Source organism: Cariama cristata, unplaced genomic scaffold (genome assembly GCF_000690535.1).
Source record: "Cariama cristata isolate BGI_N322 unplaced genomic scaffold, ASM69053v1 scaffold13892, whole genome shotgun sequence".
NCBI lineage: Eukaryota > Metazoa > Chordata > Aves > Cariamiformes > Cariamidae > Cariama > Cariama cristata.
The window spans coordinates 49,952-72,158 of NW_009602248.1; the positions used below are offsets into that span (position 1 = coordinate 49,952).

The 22,207-nt window shown below is 38.3% G+C and overlaps 1 protein-coding gene across 1 annotated transcript in view; it reads left to right on the forward strand.

Annotated features, from left to right (window-relative positions):
* The window catches only part of LOC104157377 (dynein heavy chain 5, axonemal-like), a gene marked incomplete at its 5' end in the record, with an annotated part of 71,793 nt that extends 49,925 nt beyond the window's left edge, over positions 1–21,868 (forward strand). The window contains 10 exons of the mRNA XM_009694687.1: positions 1,480–1,635; positions 1,903–2,085; positions 5,302–5,472; positions 5,898–6,276; positions 7,413–7,684; positions 9,539–9,703; positions 14,236–14,503; positions 19,740–19,861; positions 21,076–21,423; positions 21,737–21,868. Of these exons, the coding sequence (XP_009692989.1) occupies positions 1,480–1,635; positions 1,903–2,085; positions 5,302–5,472; positions 5,898–6,276; positions 7,413–7,684; positions 9,539–9,703; positions 14,236–14,503; positions 19,740–19,861; positions 21,076–21,423; positions 21,737–21,868 (2,196 nt within the window). The remainder of the gene's footprint in view (positions 1–1,479; positions 1,636–1,902; positions 2,086–5,301; positions 5,473–5,897; positions 6,277–7,412; positions 7,685–9,538; positions 9,704–14,235; positions 14,504–19,739; positions 19,862–21,075; positions 21,424–21,736) is intronic.
* Between the last annotated feature and the right edge of the window lie 339 nt (positions 21,869–22,207).

Sequence of the window (22,207 nt, forward strand, 5' to 3'; positions counted from 1 at the left end):
CTGTAGCATTTTCCCCAATAATTTTAAAGCGTCCTCCAAGCTGCAACCTCAGTTCCCTCCTGTAAGCAGCACTGAGTCTGTATTGCCTGCCTTCCTGGTGGCTGCTCTCGCCATGTGCCGCAGTGCAGCCTGCAGAAGGGGACTGTGAACACGCAAGTTCCATTCTCTGGTCCAGTAACTGTGTAAGGATCTTATGTCACACACTCAACAAAGCAGGGACTGGGAGTTGTACATTAAAATACCATTTCCTCTTTCCCCGCTATTCCTACACTATAAGTGATGATGACATTTGACTGATGAGCCAGAGAAAAATGTCTACCAGGCTTACCTGGTGGTCAGTATGTGTGAATATCCAGCACGTGAAGTTTGTGAATCCTGATGGGGCTTGACTACTGAGCTGCTGACTACTCTCAAAACTTACATGGCTTTGAATACACACAGATGCAGCCTCTAAAAGCAGAGGAAGGTTTCCTGATGGAAATTCAGTCAGTTATGGGCTTTTAGACATCCTGGCTCAGATGTCGCCTGTGTTACAAGATTCTGAGTTCTCCCCCTGTAAAATCCAGGATGAAGAGAGTTAAGTCAAGACTCTAAATACCCAAGTGTTTAGATTATGCCTTTACATCTGGGATATTGTAGTTTGCTGTGGTCTTATTAGGGTTATATTGTTGGTCACTAAGACACTAACTGAATCCCTCAGTTTCGTTTGGACCAAAAATGTAGGCAACATGCTGTTTTGGTGGATACACATATGCCTACAAACAAAGCTAAAACTGCAGACTAGTGGAACATAGTATTAATTTTTAAATAATATACTGTTTTAAGACTGTGTAATGTGCCTGTAGATATTTTAATTATACCTTTTTCAAAGAGCACTGCCTGCAAGACAAGGATTTATTTTAAAAACATGTCTATCCTAGGGTTTTTTCTGGTAAAAAACCCACCCCAAAACCATGGCTTAACAGATGCCTGAAAAGGCTATTCAATTATAATCTCAAAGGTTTATGTTAATTATATTAAAATTAAATAAATTAAAAGGAGTCTATGTGATTTTCAGCAATTTTAAGACTTGATATCATGAAGTGGAAACTGAATTGGAAATTCAACATCTGATGTGAGACTGGGCCTCCTATGTAACACTGGTTCCCTGTCTGAACCCTATAAATATTTCACTACTTTGCATTAGTGTTCTGAGCATAAATCCATTAATATTTGAAAGGTATTAAGATACTACAGTGATTAGATAGATATGTGGATAAGTAAATAGATAGTTAACAATAAAGAAATATGATCTCCTATTCTGTTAAGCTTAAAGGAAAACTTCCATTTATTTTGGCAGAGGCAAGTGTTGGCCCCTAAAATGTAAGCATTTGTGTAAGTTTCCCAGGATGAGTATAATTTTTGAAATTTGCAATACATTTTATACTATTTTTTATGTGCTTTGCAAATGTATGCTATATTGTGAACCAATCTTCCTAGATCACAGCTATGAACCACAAGTTCTTCAGAAGTCATATAGAAGACTGCCTGTCCCTTGGCCGACCTTTGTTAATTGAAGATGTTGGAGAGGAACTTGATCCTGCTCTAGATAACATCTTGGAAAAAAATTTCATAAAATCTGGTTCAGCACACAAAGTAAGATGAATTGTGAACATGAAATTAAAAACCAATAGGACAGATGCTGGATGTCTGTTAGTCTAGATAGTGCCAAGATTCACACTTTTGCAACACTTGGAAAGATGAGTAGTGAACTCATGGGGTTGCTTTTTTCCTACCCCTTAAGCAGAAAATTTAAAAAGTGTAAATGAAAATGTAAAAAAAGAATTCATCTATTTTTCACTGAATAAAATACCTTTTTCTGAATTCAGCTTTTGAAAATTGAGTAATACGTTTTATTTTCAGGTGAAAGTAGGTGACAAGGAGGTGGATCTGATGAAGGGGTTTACTCTTTATATTACAACAAAATTGGCTAATCCTGCCTATACCCCAGAAATTAGTGCAAGAACAACTGTGATTGACTTCACTGTTACTATGAAAGGGCTGGAAGATCAGCTCCTTGGCCGTGTCATCCTCACAGAAAAACAGGTATCTAGTAGCTTGCAATATTTGTATAGAGGGAAGGCTTGTTCAATATCTGCACCATGAGTGGATATATTCAATGTCTTGGTTGAAATCAAATGCAAGAACAAAAGTGTGAATGAAATATAGGAGTTTGTGCATTTACTGAAAGACAATGTAGAGCTGTTTTTTAATTGAATGGAAGGAGCTAAACATTTAAGATCTGGCCTTGGAAAGAGAAGAAAGAAAATTATTCATTAAAAATACATCACAGGCGTATGCATGACATACATTAAGCATCTTTATTCCTTCATATATAGCAAAGGCTCCTTGTTCAGTCAGAAACCTCTTCTATTTCTGAATTCCTTTTTAAACTTAATTTGAATTACATGAAAAAAATGCTTATGGACTCGAACTACTTTTGCCAGCCAGGCTCTAGTGTGCAAGGAGATATGAGATTTTTAAGGAGCCCTGAACACTGACTTGACTCTGCTCTTACTAAAATTTCCATTGATTATGTGGAAGCAAATATAAGGAAGTCCTCTGTCAGGTGTTTTTCAGGAGTTTTACTTCATAATATAAAATCTGAGACATCCTCCACAATAATTTAATTCCTAGATCGTTCCTATTTCTTTTTGTGTAATCTAATTTAACAGCCTGGTTATCCAAAAACGTAGGAGTCAATTCATCATAGGCACTAGGGACAAGTGTGGATTTTTTTACTGTGACAGTCATAGCAATAAATACATGAGTATTATGGTCCAATTACACTGAAATGAAATATTTTCTTCCTTTCTCATTAAAGTGAAAGCACAGAAGTTGTATTTCACATCAAATTGAATGACTTATTTATTTTAAATGGAACATTTAATAATTGTATCTTTGTGAGAAAAGTAGCAAAAATAAAGATTTTAATTAGCAGAGCTGCTGCTTTCATAAAGTAACTCAGGTAGGCTTGCTTATGTGAGAGCAGTTCCCTACCTAAGAGAATTCATTGCTCCTCCTTTGACTTCCCAAAGCGTGTTCTAACCAGTGTCCTTTAGTGGTGGTGTCACTTTCACCAGCCAACATCTTTCCACTTTTCTCAAACGAACATTTGCTGAAGTGAGGACTGGAATCTAAGTGCCCTTCCTTCAGTCTGGCAGTCACAACCATAGGCTAGAAAGACATTGTTAGGCCCAAACTTCCTGTGAATAGTTCCATGAAAAATAGAAAAGCTACAACAGCAGGTACTGGGGAAAAACTATCCATTAGCAAGGCGGAACAAATGCTAGGGATGCAAAACTTCTAATCTTTATGCCAGTAGATGTATATTTATGTAAGCAAAATTGAACAGCATCAGCAGGACTGGATGGGACTATCCTAACTTACCTCTGACAGGAGACAGAAGTTTAAATCAAGATAGAGGTGAAATTGGTTTCTCATGACCTACATATCAAACTCATCTCTCCACACACAGATACTCCCACTCTATGGGGTTTTTTTCCTGGATAAAACTGTTAGAGAGTTCATATTGAATGTATGTAGCAACACCTAGACTGCATTTTCGGTCAAAAATATAGTAACTGAAAAATATTCATCCAGTGCTGTCTATCAGCTGAAGAGAGCTGCAGGGGTAGCTGGTTAGTAATGCTGATACTAAGCATTACTTGCTGCATGGGGACATGGTTGCAGGTGATCAACATTTATTAAACTTCTTCCCTCTAGCAGATATGAAGAAATCATGGTTATTCGGTCTCAATAAGAGATGAATGTCTTGGTGTAGATAGCCAGAGCCAATGGAACTCTGACAAATTTAGTTCAAAGAAAAGACAGAGCATGAACAGAGAATCTGAAGAACAGGTTTTCTATTATAAACAAGAAGACAAGTTTATGATCACTGAGCTAAAGTAATAGATTAAAGGAACCAAAACATTCCTGAAGATTGCTATAGTGATCAATGAAATATATGATCAAAGAAGTGTTTATTCTTCTCAGTTTTAAAGGTTGCTCCTGTAACTATATGAAAAAAAAATTGTTATCAGTATCTTTTTGTACTTTGATAATGAAGTTGCTGCCACTATTTGTGTTCAGAACAGCTACTTTTCATGTTACAAATGCGGTCGTGAAATCCTCTTGCGAGCAGAAGTCTGGCATCTGATATATTTGCTGATTTTCTGAAAGATACTATTTGCAGGCTTACAAATAGAATGGATGAGCTACCTGTGCTTAAACAAAGCATGTCCTTAAGCAGAATTTAAGCATTTACTGTAATTCTAATCTTTTTTTGCATTAATGGTAAAGAAAGAGGACAAAATGCAGAAAATCTGAAGCTAAATGACTGATGCTTAAGTCATTCTTCTCTTTTGGGATGCAGTTATTTGTAGCTTCCACAGAGGTACATTCTGTAGCCCTAGAATATATTACAAACAGGTTTCGAAATAAGAAGTTTGTGAAAGTAAAGAAATTTGTCACTCCTTCTTTGAAGTTCAGGAGAACCTCTCCTGTACTGCATAACTCTGTACATCTCCTTTTTCTTTAACTTGGCATGTTGACAAGAATGAAAATAAACTGAAGCCGTCGGTGTAGGTAAACTGGTATTATTAACTACCCTTTTCTTACAGGAAGGTTGACTTGATTGATTAAATAAAGGTAGCCAGTGATGGTATCCCTGAGCTGTGTTGGACTGTGCCGTATAGATGCCTCATTTCATTTGGCATTGTGTTGACTTGTCTGTCATTGTGCCCTTGCCATTGTTTGTCTGGTAGAAATAGCATAAAAATTCCGTTTGATAAAATAATTGTAACATTTCCTATTTTATAAGCAGTAGAGGAGTGTATCTTGCAAAGCCACAGGATCATAGAAATTAGAAACGGAAAAGGTCATCCAGTCAACTTCCCTAACAATGTAAATCCACCCATACAATGCATCTTTCAGTCATTTGTCTGATTCAATTTTAGGTACTTAATGTAATGTGTCTTTTATCACTTCCCGTTGGAAACTAGCTTTAGTGCTTTGTGCATCTTACTATGAGGAAGCTTTTCCTGTTAATTCTGATGTATTTTCACTCCCCAGCATGCTGCATTAATCAAATAAATACAGTATATGTATAAATTACTTTCATATATAATATTTCTGTATTTTATAGAAAAAGCAGCAAAGCCCCCAATTTGTCATGCATGAAATCACATGTTTTCTGTGTCATTATAAGGAATCTTTCTTTGAGTTAATCTTAACTATTCTAAGGAAAATTTCTGAACACAGGAACTGGAGGCAGAAAGAGTTAAACTGATGGAAGAAGTGACATCTAACAAGAGGAAAATGCAGGAGCTTGAAGATAATCTACTTTTCCGTCTAACCAGTACGGAGGGTTCTTTGGTTGAAGATGAGTCTCTGATAGAAGTCCTAAGAATCACTAAAACAACAGCAGAAGAGGTGAATTATGAATGCTTTGCAGATACATTTTGTAATTTTAATTTAAAGATTATTTGGAGACAGATTATTTTTCTGGTTTTGCTTTTTCCATTCAGAGCCACTGTATAACATCTGAATTCTTAACAAATAAATAGTAGAAACACTATCATTTTTGTTTCATAAAATGTTGCAAAATTAAACTGTTACCTGGATACTACTTTATATTCCAGGTATAATTTGCAGGTGTAAGTTTGAATCAAATCCCATTGTGCTTGGTGTTTGAACACATGCAGACACAATGTCTGTGTTGAAATACAGACAGAGGGAGGTAAAGCTTGACTAAAAATACCATTGTGATCTTAATCAAGACCTTTTCTTTTTGCTTGTGCGGTATAAATCACAAGTGACATGACTTAATCTTCCTGGTCTTTTCCATTAATTTTAAGGTCAGTGAAAAATTAAACATAGCAGCGGAGACAGAGGTGAAAATCAATACTGCACGTGAAGAGTATCGGCCTGTTGCTTGTCGTGGTAGCATCCTTTATTTCCTAGTTGTGGAAATGAGCTTGGTTAATGTCATGTACCAAACATCCTTACGGCAGTTCCTTGGCATTTTTGACCTATCAGTGGAAAGATCTCAGAAATCTCAGATCACAGCAAAAAGGGTAGTATATATAATCGAGCATCTCACCTATGAAGTCTTCAAGTACACAGTTCGAGGGCTGTATGAAAATCACAGGTTCCTGTTTACATTGCTTCTGGCACTGAAGATTGACTTGCAGGCCAAGAAAATTTCACACACTGAGTTTGAGACACTGATCAAAGGTAATTTCTCTAAAAATGTTCCTGTTTACATGTCTGTGAACTGCCAAATTCAGATTTTGCAGTACTTGCTCTAACAATATGTTGTATCCAGTGGATCTAACGTTTTTTAACTGGTAAATGAAAGCATACGTAGCCCAAGAAGGAATTAAGAGTCAAATTTTCCAAAACAAGAGCGATACAAATTATTTATTATCAAAATAATGCTTAGATGAGGATATTTAGCTGTTTTACATTGCAAAACAGAAAAAAAAATTCCATGACTTTTTAAGAGATCCTATAGTTTTTTCCTTTATGCCTTTTTTGAGTTGCCACATACCTATGCCTGTGAGCTTGGAGACAGTCAGCAAAATATCTTTTGATGGCTGGTGAGCCGGCATGTGAACGCATGAGGATTCTGTACCACATTTAAGTGTCAGTATAAAAAAAGTGGAAATCTCTTACATGTTGTAAAACATTGTTGTATTGGATTGCATTATGCCACCACAGCATGTCACTACTCAGACACAACAAAGAAAAATTTTAGTAAAGTTCATAAAATTTGATGGGGGGTGGACCCCACTGACTCCATTATATGATAAGTACAATCAGGTACTGAGATAAGTACAGTCAGGTACTTGCCATCCAAGTATCTCAGTTTGTTTTGCAAACACATATTTAATGTTCAACTGTGACTCAGTTGTGTTGAAGGTGCAAATGGGCATGATGCTGGGCTGGTGGTTGAGCTAAAAGGCTGATCTAAAAGGCTGATGAAGTTGTGCAGTCCTGGAAATGAAGGCACCATGTGCTTTCTTATTCCGTAGTCTAGGTGAAAGGAGATTGGACTAACCATATGTTCTTTCTACATCTGGTCTGAAGACTTGGGTTTGAGTATCCTTTTAGGTAGGCAAGTTTTATTCCAGCTCTACAGATGGAGAAAAAGCAGTAAAAAATTACTGGGATATCAGCTTTGGGAGACAATGAGACCAATTCCCCAATAGGCCTTTGTTAAATGACTCTTCCATGCAAATTCTAGGTGTCCATGTCCTGGTTTACAAAGATTTTTACTCACTAAATTATAGAAATGAATAGTTTTTATTACTTGTCATTTTTCTGTTTAACAATGGTTTTTTACCTCTATAACACTTTTTACTTTGCAGGGGGTGCCAGTTTGGATCTGAATTCCGTGGAACCAAAACCAAAGAAGTGGATCCTTGACATGACATGGCTCAATCTTGTGCAGTTATCTAGCTTGTACCCTTTTAATCAACTTCTGGTGCAAGTTGTTAGGAATGAGAAGTCTTGGAAAGCTTGGTTTGATGAAGAAGCGCCTGAAAAAGCTGTTATTCCTGATGGCTATGACAGCTTACTGGATCAGTTCCGTAAACTGCTCCTTGTCCGTAGCTGGTGCCCTGATCATACTGTTGCCCAAGTAAGATATGTTTTCATACAATGGTTATGCCATGTGGCATCTCCTGTAGAACTTCTAGTTCCAAACTTATGTTCTCTGAATTTGTTTTTATTGTAATATTTGTTATAAAGTGAACTATTTTGAAAATCAGATATTGAAATCCCTATAGTAAATATATGTGAAAGAAATATTAATTTAATTGCAATGAATTAGAAAGGGCATTGCAAAACATGAAATAATTTGTGTTGGAGCTGTAAGAATAATGTTCTTTTTGTGTGGAGCTGCTAAAGTGGAGTCATGAAACTTGTAAAGCAGTTGCATTCTTCCAGTGAATCAGAAGATATATCCCTATTTTTTCATAGAAGAAGAGGAAAGAGAACAGTTCACTTTGATGCCAGGTGAACTAAAATAGCAGATGAACTGTTTACTTATCCTCCATACTGAGGAAGTAATAATTAAGACTGTCTCATGGCAGATATCGTAAAAGAAATTGCAATAGACTAGCAGTTTCTCCGCAGTCTGTGATATTTGGATTTTTCTTGTCTATGTAGGTCTAAAAGAGAGGTATGAGCCTATGAGTATCTTCTTTTCAATTTTTTTGTCTTTAGCCACACTGGAAAGTAGTAATTCTGATTTCCTGCATATCTCAACTTTACGTGTTACATGTTGTGATAGCATCTGTGTTGTACTTAGGGAACACCATTTTTTCATGGACCTCTTTCTCAACAAGACCCCCTCTATCCTTTTTCCTTTTCCTCTCTTCAGCTAGTAAGTAAGAATGGGAGCTCCATCTGCCACAATTTAAACAGACCAAAGTGATAAAGCTGCTACTGCTCATTTGTCAACACTCTTGTTGTCTTGCACAACCATCTTTGAGAAAGAATGTCTCTGAACAGTGGTTTCAAAAACTGTAATTATTTTGATTTTTGAAGAAAGAGGGGATCCTTTTTGTTGGTATCTTCTTTATCTCTTCTTTCCCTGCTGTGTTTCTCCAAGTGTTACAAAATTTTACCTCTCTTTGCTAGGGCAGACGTTACACTTAGTAGTGGATGACCGAGTTATTTTTTCTGGAATTGGCATCTTCCTCAGTCCACTTTGTTCCTGGATGTTTCTTTCCATAATACATGCCTCAGAATCTGTGCTAGTAGTTTACACAGTTGGAAAATCATGTCAGTCAAAAAGGCGTTTCATATACCAGGATAGCTTTAGAAGTCCTTTTAGAAAATGTCTGTGAAAAGAGGACAATAGAGGCATAGGGAAGGTTTGACCTTTAAGGATAAAGTCTGAGCTGTGTTTATGTTTTGTAGAAATAGATATTCAGCATAAGAGACTTGAATTGGATAACCACTGGACAGGAGAATTTGTTTGAAGTTCCAACAAATATGTGGAAGATTGTAACTGGGTCAGGTGAAAGATCTGTCTAATCTGCTATGCTGTAGAGGCAGTGTCAACAATACATGCTTAGGGGAGCTAAGAATGGGGCTGGTGTAGAGGAACTCTTTTGTTTGGCTATCCACCAAGCTTTAGCAGTCAGTAGTTTAGGGACAATATCTGGGCCATCCTCATAGCCCACAGTAGATCTATTCTGCATGGATTTCTTTAGTTCTTTTTAAAAAAACATTTATCATCCTCTAGCAACAATGTTCACAGGATGGCTGTTGTGTGAGCAGAATTCTTTCTTTTCTTTCTTTGAAGTTTGCTATATGAGAATTTCAATGGTTGCCTCCTGTGGACTGTAACTTCTGTTACACCAAAGTTGAAAATGAAAGTTTAGAAAGTCGTTGCCTTTCAATGCTGATATTAGTAAATTCCACATCAGGGATTAATGCTAAATAAAAAAAAAGTTAGGTATTTCTGGTAACTTGTTTCTTTTAGGCTCGACACTACATTGCAGAATCTCTTGGAGGGAAATATGCGGAAGGATTTATTCTTGAAATGGAAGCAATGTGGACAGAAAGCGACTGTCGAACACCTTTGACGTGCTTTTTATCCATGGGATCTGACCCCACTGAAAATATAGAACGTCTTGCAAAATCAAAGGTATCCTCCTAACCTGAGTTTGCTAGAGGTGATGAAGACATTTAAAACTATCCTTTGAACTAGAAATGATATTTCCATGTTTCATAGAAGTTCAAATGACAATAGTTATATTCATACCAGTGTTCTCTGGAAGTTAATTTTGGACGAGTAACCAAAATGCATTTACTGAGGAAATGGAAATGTTACATTCTTACTTTTTCCAGGTGTTTGATTCCAGTGAGCCCTCTGTCTCTATCTGGAGGCTATGATAGTCCATTACTTAGTGAAAGTACTTAGCTATAAGAACAAAGCAATACTTGTGGTTTACATTATGTTGCATTCACTGTAGGAGATAACAATAGTGATGATTTCAGGAAGATACAGAAAAAAATCATAAATATGCTGACAAGAGAAATGAATTTGGAGACCCTACCATTCAAACAGTTCACTTGATGGAGATGTTCAACATTTCTTACAGCATAGCATTACTTTAAGGCACTCTGTGCTTTGTGTTTTATGGTTCACAATGTAGATACAAGTTTAATTTTCCCAAGAAGTTATTCACAATGGATCTCTGTAAATTTTCCTCCCTGTTAGAAAGCATCTTCATTTAGGAGTGCAGGATTTTGGTATGCACCAAGTAAGACATAGTTGCAAAAGTGGGGAGTACCCACAAATCTCTTTAGCTTAATTAATTAGAAAGTTTAGATGCTCTTTCTCTTTGAAAATCAAGACTCTCATTTTATTTGTCTAACTGTGATGAAGAGCACCTAAATTATGATCTCACTGTCACTTGAGTGTTTAAACTTAGGAATCTTAAGTCTGAAGTTGTTGATGTGATCCTTGTCACCAAAAACTGTGCCAGATAGCCAGCCAATATAGAGTCAAAGCGAGAGGGAGAAGGATGGCAGTTAGGTGAGCATGATTTTTAGGTTTACTGGAAGCAATGTATCGGAAGAACAATTTTATTCCTATTCACAATTTTCCTGAGATAAGAGAAAAATTTTGACTTTGTAGAAGATTTGAAATTAACTGCAAGAATATTTGTAGACTAGAAATGGGCAATATTTTTACTCCCATTTTAAGTCCAAACAAACACATTAGGCTGTTGTGATTGGATTCCTGTTTTCATGGCCTATGGTATGAAGACAAATGGAAGATCAGCTTTGTGATGATGTTTCATTCACCTATTTGGCTCTTCAACATACGTATCCTGTGAAATGGACTCCTAGATAGGTACTTACCCTGTCTCCATTAGGAGTTAGTTTCTGTAATCAATAAAGAGAAAAAGTGTCTCCTTTGAAAGCAATTCACAGCACACGTTTGAAACTTAACTCTGACTTGCATTGAAGAGTTGAGTATTTCTATCCCATTGGCCATGTAAGGGGATGAGGGATACTAACCTCCTAATAGAGTCTGTTGAAGTCAGCTGGTCACTTAGAGTCACTTGTGCAAGGAGTGGAACAAAATGCTCCCCCATTCTGTCAAATCTTAAGCAAGACCTTAGCCTGTCTGGGAATTGCTGGTAGGCAGAAGGTGCTCTGTAATTGTGACTGTTGAAAGACAGCAGCTTTCACTGTCATTCTGAAAGTATATTGCAGTGGGCAATTTTAATATATTTTCATGCTTTAAGAAAACATGTATAGAATAATAGAAAGTGAGGTTGCAAAAGAGCTAAAGGGATTGCCTTGTTTAGTCACATGTGGTTTATGAACACGACAACATCAGCTAGGCTGTCATAACCTGAAGCTCAACTGTCATGCCAACTGTAAATGTAAACTGTAATGTTTAACTGTAAAGTTCTTGTCTGATCTCTTGAAGTAAAGATCTTACCACACAGCATATAGAAACCTTTCAAATTTACAAAAGCCATCCAAATTCTGCAAATCAAACTACAAACACATACTCTTTTTTTTAAGTAAAAATGTATATTATCGTTGTGGGACTGGAGGAGCACTGCAGTAGTTCTCTAGCTTTTGAAAAATGTGTCTAGAAATCATTTACAGTTTTCAGAAACGTTTGCAAGAGGGCTTTGTGTTTATTTTGCTAGTTTGTCAGCAAACTGTACTTAGTTCCGGTCTTTCTCTGAGCTTTCTCTGCTTTTTTCCAGAATAAGCCTTTGACTTAACCAAGGTTCTTATCTTGGTATATATGTGATTCTATACCTCCAAAGTATCCTTTTATTGTTCTTTTCTTTTTTTCTCTTCTTAATGATATAAAACTTCCAAAAGACATGCTGGGGCTATTTTTCAGTGATTTCCCTTTTACAGGCATGATTTGTAGTCTAAAAATAGATTGTCAGTACTGATGGTACCTCTAAGTATACTATTAACAATATAAATCAATTATCTGCAGTTGGAAATGTTCAAAATTGTGACCAGAATTTATTTGTCACTCTAAAATTTAGTTGTTCAGAAGGCCTTCTCCAAAGAAATGGAAACAGTATCTGACTACTGAGCTATGTAACGTTGTTTATAAAGCAAGCAAGCTCTAGCTTAAAATTAGTTGGATTTCTGCCCTTTTTACTTTCACTTGAAGATGGAGTGCAAATTTCACTTTCTGAATTAAAATGAAGTTCATTATGCCTAGTACTTTGACTTCAGTAAAACCAGATATTTTTATTATTGTAGAGATAGTTTCCTCTTTCAGGGAATGATACACAGAACCTTCAATAGAACTGTCAGGGCCACTGTAGTGACTGAAATGTTAGTATTTTCATCTGGATAGCGATATATTAAGATGATACAGATATGTTTGTATGACTCACTATTGAGAGAAGCATTCTATATGCAGATATTTTTGTAGAGTTCTTTCAGGAGTAAAATGAGGACAATCCATAGTGAAAAATATTTTTTCCTTGTCTTGACGTTCTATAACTTTTAATGATTGTACATTTGAGAGGTAACATGGCTGAGAAGAATGAATTATGAGCAGATGCTTTGTTAGGGTATAATGTACCAGCTGAATATTTATGCAGTCTGCAGGGGCAGTCATAGTCTTTGACTTATGGGAGTGTTAGCTGTACTGAGATACATCTTAGAAAAGGTAAAGTTTTTGCTCCTTCAGCACATAGCCAACTTCACAGGCAATTTAGCTTTGCTTCTTTTAGCTGCAATTTGAGGTTTTACTGACCTGAGAGCAGGATTTAACTGCTTTCTTATCTTTGGCATTTTCTTCTCCTTAAATCTTTTGCCAGGATGTGGAGGATCATATATAGCAGCTGTATTTATACTGTTCAGTAAAATCAGGTCAGGGCCTGTTCTCTGACCCTAAGGCCAAATGACCCAGCACAGCTTGTGTCCATATGCTGAACCTTTTCATCCTGCAAAAGTAGGGCAGCCTCATCCATGCTGTTCAGGACTGAATGACTTCCTTCTCTTTTTGTTTCACAGTGAGAGAGTCCCAGTAGCAGGAAAACTTAAGATTAACATTTGTAGCTCTCAGCCAGCTGAAGATAGACCCAGATTAATAAGTCTTTATGCAGCTCATTGCTCATAGCATGAGGGATACTCAGCTGGGTCTTGAACATGAAACTGTCCATGAAACTAATTCTTTTCATCAACTCCCTTGCCCTCAACATGTATATAGAATAATATGCTCAACTGGGTTTGATAATTCTGGTTTTCCCTGGTAGGAGTCAGGCCGCCGTCTTAAGCCAGGGGACTACTTAACAACAACAAGGGTAGTAAAACCAATAAGCAAAAGGGGGTCTGCCTGCACATTACTTAGACTTGTATCATCCTGATTGCAACCTAGTCACCTTGTCTTTTTCAGATCCCCTTGTGAGAGCTTGTGTCATCATCCATTTTTTTGAACAACTAGCTTTCTTCTCCCATGGCCTCTGGAGCAAAGACTCCATAAATTTCCAGAAATCCTGTGTTTGCATGTATGAGCTTTGTCTCTTCTGAATCCAGAAAACTAACAGCTAGAAAAATAGCTAGAGCTAGCAGATCACCAAACTAGAATACTCTGAATCAGTAGTGGCTCTACAGCTGTCAATTAACAATACAGAATATTTGCTAAGGAATGACTTAATGGGAACCAATCTTTCCTGTCCTGCCTGCTTCCTTGACAGTTCTCTTTTAGATGGAATAAATATATTCAGACAGTAAAAAGGTACCAAAATTCTTGGCTTTACTCTGTGCATTAATTATTATGTGGAGCCTTAATATCTGTCCAACTCCAGATAGTCCACATCATAGGAAAAAGTATAGTCAGGCAGCTGTGTTTCTGTGTGTATGTCTTGCTTTATTTGGGAAAGTGGAGAAAAAAAAGGGAAAGTGTTTCAGTTGTCTTATCCCATTGATTGTCAGACCTGCAAAAAAGTTTTATGTCCAGTGGATGTAGTTTTCTTCCAGCAGGTGGAAGATAAGAACAACTTGGAGGGTTTTGCTTTTTTGTTTACTCTGTTTTAATATAATCAGTCTCCATTGATATTGGTGGTTTTCTTTGTGGCACAATGTCACTACACATGGACCTACAAAAGCAATACATCATGTGTAGAATCATTCTAAAGAACTGTATATAAAAGAAACTTTCTTTTTTCTTTCCAGAACATTCCTTGTCGTGCCATTTCAATGGGTCAGGGCCAGGAAGTCCACGCAAGGCGCCTATTAAATCAGTGCATGCAAGATGGAGGATGGGTCCTTCTACAGAACTGCCACCTTGGCTTGGAGTTCCTTAGTGAATTAATGGACACCATCACAACAGCAGAATCTATGAGTGAAAGTTTCAGGACTTGGATCACTACAGAAGCTCACTCAGAGTTTCCTATTAATATTTTACAGTCCTCTATCAAATTTACTAATGAACCCCCTCAAGGTAGGAAACCATGCTTTTTTTTGAGTTTTGGGGCTTCCTTTTTTCGCCATCCTCTGTATCACTATACTCTGTGTACTGTTTTAGTTTTTATTCTCTGTTGTTTCATTAGCTAAATACAGCACTGTGTAAGTCAGTCTTGCGATGTGTAAAGCATGTGTAAAACTTTTGGGGAGAAAATGGATATTGTTTGGTTTTGTAACAGAAATTGATAGTGATTTTGTTTGTGTAGAACCTGTGGAGAATGCCAGGTCAGTGGTCCTTTCTCAAGCTTAGTACACTCCATCACTCTTTTCTTTCTGTCCTGTTGACCCCACCCAAGGATGCAGAGGGGAACTGATCCTATGCTCTGCTGGGTAAGGAAAAGGAAGGACTCTTCTGAACATCCAACCTCAACCTCTCAAGCTGCAGTATGTAGCTGTGGCTGTTGCTTCTTCTTGTGTCATCTGGCATTGCTGACAGGAGACTGACCCCAGCATCTTTGTAACTGTCCTTCAAGTATTTGTGAGCTGCTGCTGAATCACCCCTTAGTCTCTGTCACAGGCAAGACAGTTAATAACAACCCATAGTGGATCTGAATACTGGGGTTTATTTAACTGATGAGATTAGGGCTTTTATGCTACTTGATTATTTTAGACACTCACTCTTTCATGCTCTCAGCCTCCTGTATTGTGTTCATTTCATCTTGACTTCCCTTCACATTGGAGAGATTGCTGCTGATCCAAGAAGGTTAGGCAGAAAGTCATGTTGGTTTCATGCTGTGCAGCTACTTGCAGCTATCAGTCTTGGAAGTTACTGGCCCAGGTCTCTGGGCATCCCCTGACATTTGCCTCTATGCATCTCCCCTGCCTCCAGGATCTTTCCCCACTTCCAGGATGATTCCTCAAGCTAGGATGTTCATCTCATGCTTTCTGGGCCTCTCAGCCCTCAGCTTTCCTAACCTAAGTAGTCTATGTGCAGAAGCACAATGTGCGATCAGCATCCTAATTGGCAGTTCTGACTCATGTTTCTGTATTAATTGGAGGATTCAGGATGTTTCACTTTTTTCAGCCTGTACCATTCGCAGCTAGCAAGTAGCAGGTTTGTCATTGAGAGTTCAAAATTTCAGTTTTAGACAGCCACCATCCCCCATATGTACACATTTATTGTGCAACAATTATCTGTTGCCTTTCAGTATTCACAATTTAAGCTGTTTTTTGCATACCACAGCCTTTTCTTCAACAGACTAAACAAACTCAGTCTTCTTGTCCTATCTTTGTAGGTCAGGCACTGTCAAGGTCTGATCACCTTTATTGCCCCATCCAGTTTTATCACACCTCCCTTGTGTGCCAAATGTGGACAATATATCTGAGGGGAAGCTTGATCAGTGCTAAGTGGAAAGTGATAAGAACTTCCTTCAATGTGCTTTTTCTAAGATAGCTCAATATCTGGATTTCCTTATTTGCAAGAAGAGTGCAATTTTAGCTTGTAGTCAACCTGACATCTGTGATAACTCTGAGGTGCTTACCAGTAGATCTCAGCTAGCAGATCTCAGCTTGTACAAGTGCATGGGGGTATTGTGCTGCAGGTGCAGAACTTTGCACTTCTCCTTGTTGAACTTCATGCAGGTTTTGTTGGCCAAGTCTTCATGTCTCTCTAGATCTCTTGAGACTGATATTCTGCCATTTAGTATGTCAACCAGATGCTCTAATTTAGTATTGTCTGCAAATTTGTTGAGATTGCCTTTTGTCTCCTTATCATAGAATCATAGAATCATTATGGTTGGAAGAGACCTCAAAGATCATTATGTCCAACCATATACCCGATACCACCATGTCCGCTAAACCCACTAAACCATGTCTTGAAGCAACACATCTAAACGTTTTTTTAACACCTCCAGGGATGGTGAGTCCACCACCTCCCTGGGGAGCCCGTTCCAATGCCTAACGACTCTTATAGTGAAGAAATTCTTCCTAATATCCAGCCTGAACCTCCCCTGGCGCAACTTGAGACCGTTTCCTCTTGTCCTGTCGCTACTTACCAGGGAGAAGAGACCAACCTCCACCTCGCTACAACCTCCTTTCAGGTAGTTGTAGAGGATGATGAGGTCTCCCGTCAGCCTCCTCTTCTCCAGGCTAAACAACCCCAGCTCCCTCAGCCGCTCCTCATAAGACTTTTTCTCCAGACCCTTCACCAACTTTGTCGCTCTTCTCTGGACTCTGGCTCTATCCAAGACACTGATGAAGATATTGAACAACATCTGTCCCTGGTGTACTTTGCTTTTTTTCTGGCTGCTAGGATATCTTAAGCCATCAATTATTTACTATTCTTTGAGCCTGGTAACCAACCTGCTAGCCTTCTACAATAAGATGATTGGCTTAGTGGATGAGAGGAGAGCATAAAGTGTTGTTTATCTTGACTTGAAGAAAGCTTTTGACACAGCCCTCCAATACATCCTTATAGACATACTGATGAAGTAGGCATTATAGAAGAGGCCAGTGAGATGGACTGAAAATTGTGTGAAATCCCAGGCTCAGAGGGTTGTGGTCAGCTGCACAAATGCAGCTGGAGACCAGTCACCAGTGATGTATCTGAGGGGTCAGTACTGGGGCCTCCAGTGCTTAAATTTTTGACTAATGACCTGGATGATGGGACACCCTCAGCAGGTTTATAGTTGGTACAAAGTGGGAAGAACGGGCTGATACACCAGAAGGTTGTTTTGTTGTTTAGTGGGAGTTTCACAGGCTGAGGAAATGGTCTGACAGGAATCAGCTGAATTTCAACATAGGGAAATGCCAAGTACTCCACCCTGGGGAGGAAGAACCTCATGCACCCATACATGATGGGGCTGACCAGCTGGAAAGAGCTTTGCAGGGAAGGACCTGAGGTGCCTGGTGGAAGTCAAGTGCAACATGAGCCAGCAATACGCTCTCGGAGCAAAGATGGCCTGCAACACCCTCAGCTGCTTTAGGAAGATCATTTCCAGCAGGTTGAGGGAGGAGATTCTTCTCTGCTCAGCCATGGTGAAAGCACGTTTGGAGTGGTGTGTCCATGTCTGACCTCCACAGTGCAAAAAAGACATGGACAGAATGAGCCCAGTGAGAGGCCACGAAGATGCTGAAGGGATTGGAGAACATGACATGAGGAGAGGCCGAGAGAGCTATGATTGTTTAACCTTGAGGAGAGAAGGGGTATCTTATCAATTTGCATAAATATGTGATGGGAGTGAGTAAAGAAAAGAGCAAGACTTTTCTCAGTGGTGCCAAGTGACAGAAAGATAGGTGATGGACACAAATGGAAACCCAGGTAATTCCACTTCAGCATCAGAAAAAACTTAGCCCACTGGGAAGGTGGTCAAATACTGGAACAGCTTGTTCAGTGAGTTTGTAGGCTCCATCCTCAAAACCCACATGGACATGGCACTGAGCAACCAACTCTAGCTGACCCTGCTTTGAGAAGGGGTGTTGTGCAAGGTGACGTCCAGAGGTCCCTTCCAACCTCAACTCTTTGGTGTTATTCTGTGTGATATGGAAACATCCAGCTTTTTAAAGTAGATTCTAACCAGTTGCTCTCCTGCTGTTGAATGTCTGTCTCTTACCCAAACTATGCTGCTACCTGCAGGCGTCCTTTATATGTTCATAGAAGCAACTTACTACCCTGCCTTATATCTACTCATAATGTATGACAAGGGAAGGTTACTTTGTATTTTGGACTGTGACAGAAAGAAATCCTCAAGCCTGACACTTTGTCTTTTAACTCCCTCATCTTTAACTAACTCTGTAATGCATTAACTTTTCATTTATATATATCTGGGTTGCCACTGATTTCAGTTAATGAAGTCAGTAGGAGCTGAGAATTTTTATCCAAGGTCGTATTTAGTGCCTCAGTCATTTAAACCTCTTATTTCAGTATTCATCTTCCTTTGAACATTAGTAAGATGTCTACAAAATGTCTGATCTTGTGAAAGACATCCTGTTTCAGTGTATATACTTCACTCGCAAGAGCAGTTAGTCAGTCTGCTGTTAAAAACTTCTTACTTCTTTCTCTTCTCCTCCCCCCTTTTAAATTCAGTGCTCATCATCTTTTTATTGTACTGTGACCCCTCCTTATAATTCAAATGATAACACCCTTTAGCTCCAAGAGACTATTTTATAGGTCAGGTTATAGCCAATTTACAACTTGGATTTAGTAACAGAAATATGCCTAGTGTACCAATTTAAGTCAGGATGAAATATAAACAGTTTTAGTTTTCTGATACTGCCCTGCCACATTGGTAGCATGATGTGATAAGGCACTTTTGTTTGATTACTTTTTCTTGACTTTGGAACTCTCTTATGATACCTTTTTAATATTTTGAAAAGCTATTTGTTTGAATATTGCTCTACAGGATCTTTGTGAAGTAGGAAAGAAGCAAAAGGGCTTTTGTTGTGTCATAGGAAGTATGATGACTTGGACAATCTATTCACTGCACTTGTAATCTGTCTTTTTAGACTCGTGTTAAGCTGATTAGACGGAAGATATCATAAGAGTGACCTGGTGTCAGTAACTCATGCTTGATGTTGTCTGCCAAAGGCAGACGATGCTTCAGTAGCACTGCCTGAAAGCATCTGGGAGTGGTGGGGCTTACGTATTCATGAGATCTCATGGAAGCTGCGATTGTATCAGTATCATCTGCCTAAAGCTGTTCCTGGGATATGAAATGTCAGTGCTCAAACAAACCTCCCCAAGTATTAGTATTTCCACTATGAATTTAGGTTCTTGTCTCGTCAGCTTGATGCTTGTATGCCAGTTTGAGAAGCTGCATACAGAATTTTGAGATTGATATAGGACTGAAATCTAAGTAAAATTGTCTTGGGTAGAACTAAAATCTCATTTTGTATGTAAATATTGAAACACAAACTCTTGGGCATATTCAGTGCTGTATTTCATATGAGGTTAGATGTCCTTTTGATTGCCATATAGTTGCTGAATAGTTATGTTTGTATTTCAGTTATTGGTAAGATTTAGAATATGATTACTTAAATGTAAATCCTTCCAAACTCCTGAACTTAATTTGGTGCGTCATCTACCTGAAACAAAATGTAACTGAAGTTTGCCTGGCATGACCAGCTGAACAGATAATTGATTCAAAGAGATTATGTGAAGCTATAAATAAGATGATACTGTAAATTGCAATAGAGAAATCTGCTTAACAGAAGTTGGACTTGGGGGTTCCATACATTTTTTGCTCACATATTACATTTTTATACTTATTTTCTAGGTGTGAAAGCTGGCTTAAAACGAACATACTCAGCTGTTACTCAGGATCACCTAGAAGTGAGCAACATGCCACAGTGGAAACCATTGCTATATGCTGTAGCATTTCTTCACACAACTGTTCAGGTTTAAAAATACATTTTCTTCTGTGATAAACCCATGTTTCATTTATTAATGCACCATGTTATTAAATGAAAAACATGTTTAAATGGAAATCTTATGTTAGTAAATTAATACAAATAAGAAAGAAAACAACACATCTCTATTACTGCAATTATCTTAGGACTCTGCTCATGTTAATCTTGTACGTCCAACAGGGATGGTATTTCAGAGGAAAAAAGGACAGTCAACCAGTGATCAATTAGTGTGCTCTTCTGTTAAAGTCTTTGGGCATGGCTGTATGATCTGTCTTTCAACTGTTTTTTTCACAAATATGTTAAATCATAGCAGCACATTAAAGAAGTTTACAGTTTGGGTTGGAAAACTATCGTGTTAGAACTGCTGCTTTCACAATGAGAAGGACTAAGAGGGTGGATATAAATCCTTCCTGCACCGAAGCCTGTAGGAGGAAAAGAAGGTGGAAGATGATTTTGGGTCTTGCCTTTCAGGAGTTCCATTAAAGAAAGTGCTTTATGGATTAACCACAACTTTTTATTGCTCTATTGATAGATTTCACAGTATCCTTAGTTTATATTTGATGCCTAGTTCACTTAACTCTGTGGCATCCATGCACTGATACATTGTGGTCCAGTGGAAGCTTGTGGTATGCTTGTCTTTGGCACGTCGCTTCTTTCTTGGAGGAAATTAAGAATGTTTAAATACCAGATATTACCCTAACAACTATATACTGCCAGCTGCATCTGTAAATCATTCAGCAAGAAGCAGCTTTTGCTACTTACATCTGTACCATGCAGAGACATCAGTGGTATTAATATACCTAGTCCATAAGAGGACCACAGACAATGATCATGGCTGATGAGTTTAGACATCCTTTCCTAAAAGAGTAGCTTCATTTTTGAAATTCAAAAACTATAGTTCTAGACTCACAGATTTGCTGCACTTAAATAAGAGGATTTTTTCCTTATGAAAATGTTAATATTCCTATTCTTTGTTCGTATCTCTCTACTGATGAAAAATGAAGAGATATTTAACTACTAGATAATTAATCAAATATTTGGCCTTGTGTGTGTGTTAAGAGAAGAATAATTTTTTTAAAGTTGGTGAAATACAGCCCCAGCTGGACTGCTGCGTTCTTGGCATATTTCATGTATTCTTCTACACTTACTGTTTTCTTTACAATTACTATCAATCAGCCTCTTACCTTTAACTCTATTTTACAGGAAAGACGAAAGTTTGGTCCATTGGGCTGGAATATTCCTTATGAGTTTAATCAGGCAGACTTCGCAGCCAGTGTGCAATTTGTTCAGAATCATTTGGATGATATGGACATTAAACATGGAGTGAACTGGAGCTGTGTTCGCTATATGCTTGGAGAAGTACAGTATGGTGGGCGTGTAACTGATGACCTTGACAAAGCACTGCTGAATACATATGCAAGAGTGTGGTTTGGAGAGCATATGTTTAGTGAAAAATTTTGTTTCTACAAAGATTATGTTATTCCAAAAGGGAAAACAGTTGAAGACTATCTCCAGTACATAGAGGAATTGCCAGTGATTGATACACCTGAGGTAAAATATTCCGATATATTAAAGGGAGTTTTTGTCAGATAAATAACTGAATCAGGTATATTTTTGAGACCCATCAATGTATAGGTCAAGATTAGCAGGCAGACCATTATAGTGGGTATCTAGTATAGATCTGCTGACCAGGAAGAGGTAGATGAGGCCTTCTTCAAACAATTGGACGAAGTCTGACATTCACAGGCCCTGGTCCTCATGGAGGACTTTAATGACCCTAATTATCTGCTGGAAGTGTGATACAGCAGGGTTCAAGCAGTCCAGGAGATTTCTTGAGTGTGTTAATGACACTGTCCTGGCACAGATAGCTGAGGAGCCAACAAAGAAAGGCGCTTGGCTGGACCTGATACTTATGAGCAAGGAAAAACTAGTCAGGGATGTGAAATCTGGAGACAGCCTTGGCTGCAGTAACCAGTGGTGGAGTTCAGGATCCTAAGAGGAAGGAGTAGGGCAAAAAGCAGGACCACAGCCCTGGATTTCAGGAAAGCAGCCTTCAACCTCTTCAGAGGTTTATTCCAGGTTTGGAAGAAAGAGCCATGCGATATGGCTCTGGAGAGAAGAAGGATCCAGGAGAAATTATTTATATTCAGGGATCACCTCTTCTAAGCTCAAGAAATATCCATCCTAACAAGTAGAAAATGAAAGGCTGCAGGAGGCCTGAATGGATGAACAAGAAGCTCCTAACTGAATTCAGACATAAAAGTGTACAAGAGGTAGAAGCAGAGGCAGGTGACCCAGCAAGAGTATAGAGCTACTGTCCGATCTTGCAGGGATA